This window comes from Vipera berus (genome assembly GCF_964194415.1).
Source record: "Vipera berus genome assembly, chromosome: 13".
Classification (NCBI taxonomy): domain Eukaryota; kingdom Metazoa; phylum Chordata; class Lepidosauria; order Squamata; family Viperidae; genus Vipera; species Vipera berus.
Window position 1 is genome coordinate 451,158 of NC_138216.1, and position 6,884 is coordinate 458,041.

Consider the following 6,884-nt stretch of genomic DNA (forward strand, 5'->3'; position numbering starts at 1 on the left):
AAAGGAAGCCAGCAACCCCCCCCCCCCCAGACGGCCTATTCAGGTCAGGCCAGGTCAAAACAGCTGAGCACGTCTGCACGTATCCCAAGCAGAGGAGGACGTGTTTGGCTCCGAAAGGCACCCTAAGCAAAGCAATGGCTCCACTCCTGGCCCCTTGGTCATGCCAGGGTCTGGCACACCCTGGCACCAAGACTCCCTTTCCTGTAGCAACAGGAGGCCAAGGCTGCTGAGCTTTGTGGCCATGGGTGAAGAGGCCTGGGAGCCTTCCTGAGCAAAGGCTGCAGGCAAAGCGTTGATTGTGCCAGGCCAGAGATCCGCCTGTCCCTCCAAGGGATCAGGCCCAGGTCAGAAATAAGAAGGCTGCCACCTGTGGGCATCTCCTTCGGCCAAGCCCTGGTTTATCTCACAATGGGGGGTGACATTGCCGAGAAGGGCGGCGGGAGGCAGAATGGCCGACCCAAACAGCCACTGCTCTGCCCCTCCCCCACCCCGACCCAGCGCGCCCCTCCCTCTCGGCAACGCAGCCCGGTCCCCAAGCGGACGCCCTCGGCGGGCTGCTCGGGCGGCGGAGGAACCGTCGGGCCCGCTCAGGGCTGCGGGAACACTTCGAGAAGCGCCGCGCGGGTCAGGAGGGCTCCGCGGCTCGGCGCTCCGGCAAAGCGGGCTCTTTCTCGGCTTCCCGCCCGGGACGGCGCCCCGCCAAGCCCGCCCTGCGCCCTCGGCCGGGGCGGGCCTTGAAGAGCGGGTGGGGCGCCGGAGCGGAGGGACGGGACGGGACGTGGTCGGGCGAAGCGGAAGAGCCCGACGGCGAGCAGGTGAGGCGCGTGCCTGGCGACCGGCAGGTAAGGCGGCTCTCTCGCTCGCCCTCCCGCCCTCTTCCCGGGCCGCGAGCGCTGCTCGTCCTCGATGGCTTTCCTCGGGCCGACTTTTGCCTGCCGGCTGGTCCGAGCCCCACCGCGGTCGGGGTGCTGCCTCCGCCGCAGCGCCCCGAAGCAGCCCCGAAGCAGCCCCGCGCGGAAGGGCGGCGGCCGCAGGGCCGGTCCGGAGCGGAGACGGCGGGCTGCTTCTGCGGGCTCTAGGCTCTCCTTTCCGGGGGGCCGGTGAGCAGTCGCGGGGCGCCGCGGCGCTTCGGCTCCTCCTGCGGGGGGGGGAGCAGGGGGAAGGGAGACTGGGTCCGCTGCTCCCCCGCCCGCTTCCCGGCTCAGGAGCCCAAGCGGGGCCCTGGGGGAACGGGGCGGCGGGGCGGCGGGGCTGCAGGGCCGGGGCGCCTGGCCGGGGACCCGTCCGCCCTCCTGCTCCGCTGGGCCCCTTGACGGGGCTGGCTGGCGGCTCGGGGTTGGCTGAGGTCGCCGCTCCGGCTGCAGGAAACAAATTGTATTTTTGCCCTGCGGAAATCACCCGGATCTTGCCTGGGTGCAGCGCGAACAAACCCTTCGGCCTCGTCCCCTCCCTCTAGTTACACGCGAGTCAGCGCTCGCCACTTCTGGCTCTACGCCTGGGCAAAAGTCGGGCTCTGCTCAGTGGAGAATTGGGGCTGATAGTTTGGGGGGGGGGTAGGCCTTAAAACTTGCTTTAGCCGAACTTCCTGCTAAAACCAAATAGCTGAAACATTTTGTGTAAAAATCAATTCAAGACAACTCATCACAAACCATTACAGCCATAAAAACGATCTTGGCATGGGCTGCAGTTGGATCCAAATCCAAAATGTACCGTGTAGATGATGGGAGTTGTAGTCCAATTCATTTGGAAGGTGCTTTTTGGAGGAAGGCACAAAACGACATATAGAACCCCTAAAAGTCAGTGGTAATAGAGGGTCGTGTTCCCCCAACTGGCCACAGGAAAGGAAGCATGCATCACCTGGAATGGGGGGGGGCTGGTTTGCAAAAGGAGGCCGAGGGATCACCTCCCTCCACCCAGGGAGCCCCTGCTGGGCTTCTGTGGGGAGAAAGAGGAAGCTGCTCTGGGCAGGCAGCAGGCAAAGGCAGCCTCTTGGCCCAGCTGTGACACACACACACACACACACACACACACACACACACAGACAGACACACACACGGTCTTTCCACGCTTGGGCCTTGCGCTTTTGGGGGCTGAGTGATGAAGACAATGGAGGATCAATGCGGCAGGAGAGAGGGCAGGGAGCCATGCAGATTGAAGGCCACATTAAATGTTCCAGGGGCTTGGTTAGAATCACAGAGTGCAAGGACTGAAGGATATTAAAGATCATCTAGTCCAGCCCCCTGGCCCATAAGGAGAAGAGAAAAAGGCCTTTTCACACTTTCAGTTGGACCATCAGTTGGGAGGTCTGACCTCTGTCCCAGATATCCCGGGCTTTCCTTTTGAAGTAGTTTCTTCTGAGCCAGCATCGGGTTTCCTGGAGAGGCCCTGAAACTTTCCACTCACTCCCTTCTGCTGGGTTTGCTTATTTATTTAGTCATCACATTTATATAGCTGCCTGTCTCACCAGAAGTGACTCTGTTGGCAGCGTTTCATTGTCACCCCGGCATCCTGAAAATGGCTGCACAGGTGAGACTCCTTGGCAAATCACAGGCCCGTTCTGCCGGGTATGGTATCTCCCTGGTAAAGAAGCCAACAAGCCAAAGGCAGTTTCTCATTTTTTTTTAATCCCATTTATATCCCGCCCTTCTCCGAAGACTCAGGGCGGCTTACAATCTAAGCACAAATCAATGTGCTTAGTGGGTTCCTGTCCTCCCTTTCCAGGCTGCGTTGCTACGCCCCCCCCCGCCAGTCCTTGCACTCAGCCACTTTCCCATAAGCTCGGATGGGACAAGCGGTCATGGTGGGGGATCATTACTCACACGGGAGGTGAAGGTGCTCACACTGCAGGGCAGCGTTGTGACCCAAGGCAGATGAGCTGCTTTGCCCACAGGCGGGCAAAGGGGCTGGCATAGCTGTGGCTCCTGCTGACCTCACAAAGGCTAGCAGTGCTCCTCCCCCAGCTTCTCAGGGGCTGGGGGGTCTCCAGAGCCACTCTGGGACCTCATCAGGTGGGTGTGTTGTTGCTTCCCCTTGAGGAATTCTGCCAGCAACTGGCTTAGCTATGGTGGAAATGCCACCCACTTCCTCCTGGGTCCTGGCTGCTCCCCTTGCAAAGAGCGGGAGCCCTGCCCTTCCCTCCCCTCCCTCCCTGCAACTTCCTTCTCTCTGCCAGTCCTCTTTGCTGGGGAAGGGAGAGGCTTTAAGTCCCCCAGAAGAGAAAGAGGTGGGGGGGGGCGGGCCGAGGAGGCCATGGCTGCAGGCAACTGCACTGTCAGTGGGAGCAGGGAGGGGCAGTGGCTTTCCTTCCTTCATTCGTGGAAGTGTTGAAAATTAGGCTGAAAGTTGTGCAACCAGAAACATTGCAGAATAGCAGCCTGGGGAGAGGCAGTTCCTGGCTTTGTCGAAGGTGGGGGCTTGGTAGTGAGTTCACAGCTGTAGGGAGGTGGAGCTTGAAGCCCTGCCGTCTTCTTGGCAGTGTGACGGAAGTCATAAAAAGAGGCAGTCAGAAAACAGCTTTTCCTAAGGAGCCTTGGAAAGCAGAGAGGCTAGGGCTGCCTGGCCAAAGGTCCGGTTTGGTAGGTCTTGACCATTTGTCCCTCGGCCCCTGCCTGGCTCTCTGACGCCTGTGAAGCCTGCGAAGCCCTGCACGAGGGGGGCAGCCAAGGTCAGTCACCAAGAGGAAGGCAGTGCAGTTGGGGGGCTGCCCCTTGCTGAGAGCAGGCTGCTTGGACCGGGCATGTTTGCACACTCTTCGCAAACTCCTCCTGGAGCCCCTTCCAGGGCTGGTGGGGTCTGAGCCCGCAAGGGCATTGCTCTGAGCTTGCCCCCATCCTGCCAGGGAAGGAAGTCAAGCAAGGAGTCTCCTGTTACCCACCCCTAGCTATTTGGGTTTTGTTATCGCTGTTCAGACATTACAGAATCCATTTCCCCAAATGTGGTTTTGAAACGTTTGAGACCAAGATGGTGTGTTTGTGTGTGTCTCTGTGTGTATCTTTCTCTGAAGCTCTTCCTCTCTTCTGAGTCATTAGAAAAACCCCCAAGGAGCACTAGTGGGGTCCTAGTCTGAGTGACACGCACCTGGTGACCTCACCTGGTTTCACCAGCCTTCTCCTGAGATCTCGGGTTAAGGGCCCACTCTTAGCCAGGCTTAGAAACTGGCAGTGCAGAGATTCCAGGAAAGCCAACTGATTGTTGTAGGTTGTGAAAACAGACTCTTAAAGCCTGTCCCAATTCCCCGCTCTCTCCCATCTGGTACTAAAGGAGCTCAAGGTGGAGTTACCTTGAGTGTCTTTCTCACACACCCCTTCCCCGCATCTCTTGGCTGTGTAATCTTAACAGCTGACTCACAGCCTCCCCAAGGACCTGATCTGTGAGTATTGCTAGGGGGGGGAGGGGGAGAGGTTTAATTCCAGGAACAGCCCTGCAGGAGGAAACTTCCGTTTTCTGGGCAAGCAGGCAAAGAGCCCCAGAGAGGAAGTGGGCCAGAGGGAGATGTCCGAGAGTGGAGCTCCTCTAGGCAACTGCCAGCTCCTTTCCCCTTTCGGGCAGCACTGTTGGTCCAAGAGCAGATGCCAGCTCCTCTTCCTGGCAGGGCTGCTTCTCCAAGGAGCTGGCCAAGTCCCTCAGCTTCCTTTTGGCCTCTCTCCTAGAAACATGGCTGCTCCTTTCTCAGCTCCTCCTCCGTCTTACGAAGAATCAATCAGCACCAGTAATCCAGCTCCGTGTCCCTACCCTCCTGCAGGGGGAATTCCTGTGAAGGGGGCACCGGCCCCTTGCCCAGTCCAGGCCCAGCCTCCATTCCCACCCCAGTCCTATGGCATGCAACCCCAGCCGGCTCCAGCGATACCTCCAGGTGAGTCCCAGCCTGGGGTGGGGACACCTTCCCCCAGGACGAGGTCCGGCTGCAGCTGGGCTGGTCCTGGGAGCTGCTCTCGGGGTGTCTGTGATGGGCACCTCAGAACCTCCGGCCTCTCCCTCTCTCGCCAGTGCCCATCCACACCGTTTACATCCCGGGCCCGCTGATTTTTCTTGAGCACCCCATGCAGATCCACTGTCCTTCCTGCAACCAGATGATTGTGACCCGGATCTCATACCAGCCTGGAGCTCTGGCCTGGCTCTCCTGTGGGGGCCTCGCCCTGGTGGGGTAAGTTGGTCCCAGCCTGCCCAGGGCAGCTCCTCCTCCCTTGTGCAGCTGGAATGAACCGGCCGTGCTCTGCTTGCACCCGCTGCAGCTTTGCTGTCTCTCGCAGGTGCTGGCTGGGCTGCTGCCTGATCCCCTTCTGCGTGGATGCCATGCAGGACGTCCAACACTTCTGCCCCTGCTGCAACGCCTTCCTGGGGGTCCACAAGCGCCTCTGAGCGGATCAGGGCCCCGATGCCGGGAAGTGCAAGGTCCCCTTTTGTATGCTCAAGTCCTGGGCCATGCCTTGCGGGGCCCGTCCAGTGCCTCTTCAAGACTCACCCTTTGGAACTGTGCCGACCACTTCTGGAGTCTTTCTCCCAAACTTCGGCCTGCTGTGACCTGCACCGCTGCCTGGGGGAAGAGTGGGTCCCGGCTTCTTGCGAAGGAGCGAAAGACCCACACGGAGGCTGCTGCTCCTGCTGCCCCTCGGTGCCAGGCCTCCTCTGCAGGGGGAGTTTGCGGCACAACGTACGAAGGCTGAAAGGAGGCAACTTCCAGTATTTGACCCAAGCTCTTCAGGGCTCTAGCTGTCTCCCATCTTTTCCATTGTGGCACATGCCCGCTAACAGAGCCGCCGAGGTGGGCAGCAGAAGCGTTTGCTGTGATGGCAGAGCGGGATGTTCCCCCGATCTGAGGGTTCCCCGTTTGGGGAGCCTCATCCCTCTCCCCCAGCTCTCAACGGGGAAAGAGAGGCCCTGTGCCTTGAAAAGCAGAGCCGGTGCTGCTGGCACAGGGCACCACGGCCGAGGCTCAGCTGTGTACTTGGGCATTCAAGGGGCTTTCTGCCCCCAGGAAGAAGGGACTTTTGTCCTGCGGATTGGGGGGGGGACAGGGGCCAGAGTAGCTGGAGAGGGAGGTGAATCTCTAGAGCCCTTTGAAGTTGTTGGCTTTGCAAGTCCAACTTTATTCTGATTTGCTTCTGAACTTAATTCTTTTTCAGCCTTCAAAATAAAACTGTCTTTCAAAAAGAGCTGGAGGCCATCCTAGTTTTTCCAAAGGGAGCGATCCGGCCCAGCCCTCCTTTTTCCTGTGGGAAAAATGCCAGGGTGACCGCCAGGAGGGGCAGGGGTCTCTGCTGGGAGCCTGGCCCAGCACTCGGGGCATCTGTGGGGCCAGGGCCCTTCAGGGAGGGACTGGGGCCAGGCAGCCTTCCTCAGCAGCGACAGAGGTGCCCCTAGATGGGGGAGCCTGCAGACAACCAGGGCTGGGCTGATCTGCGTTGGGGAAAAGGTGGTCCATCCTGGCAGGGCAGGCCCACGGTCGTCCCTCGGGGCCAGCCAACGTGGCCTCTGAGGCACGTGGCCTTCCTTGGGTGGCGGCAAGGCCAGCTGTGGTGGCAGCCGCACTTCTTGGCCATTGTCCGTCCATCAAGAGGGGCACTGCCAAGACGAGGCTGCAACCTGCAGCATCCAGAGCCCACGCAACAGGTGTTATGGAAATTGTGATCCAATCCACGATTCGCAACACAAAGCCCATCTGCCTTCCTCTCTCAGCTTGAAGCGAGGAAGGGCTTCGCAGGCCTGGAGAGTTGTGGTTGTTGAAAGTTTAAAGCATTTTCCAGCTGGGTGGGCCTCCAGTTCTGGCGCACAACTTTGCCTGCAAACAAACTGCTGGAAATGTGCCCCCCCCGACCACCAAGCTGCTTGAGAAGGAACAGAAAGGGCCACTCTCCAACCAAAAAGAATTTACTACAAAAGTACCA

At 59.6% G+C, this 6,884-nt stretch overlaps 1 protein-coding gene across 2 annotated transcripts; it reads left to right on the forward strand.

Annotated features, from left to right (window-relative positions):
• Nucleotides 1-712: 712 nt before the first annotated feature.
• LITAF (lipopolysaccharide induced TNF factor) lies at nt 713-6,879 on the forward strand. 2 transcript variants are annotated; one of them, XM_081338179.1, is made up of 4 exons: nt 713-842; nt 4,650-4,852; nt 4,987-5,143; nt 5,250-6,791. In XM_081338179.1, exons 2-4 carry the CDS (start codon nt 4,654-4,656, stop codon nt 5,356-5,358), a joined length of 465 nt encoding a protein of 154 aa, XP_081194305.1. In that variant the 5' UTR covers nt 713-842; nt 4,650-4,653; the 3' UTR covers nt 5,359-6,791. The 2 variants fall into 2 exon arrangements, with proteins under 2 accessions (XP_081194305.1, XP_081194304.1); XM_081338178.1 differs by lacking the exon at nt 713-842 and adding an exon at nt 876-1,100 and having other exon boundaries at nt 5,250-6,879.
• The last annotated feature ends 5 nt before the right edge of the window (nt 6,880-6,884 follow it).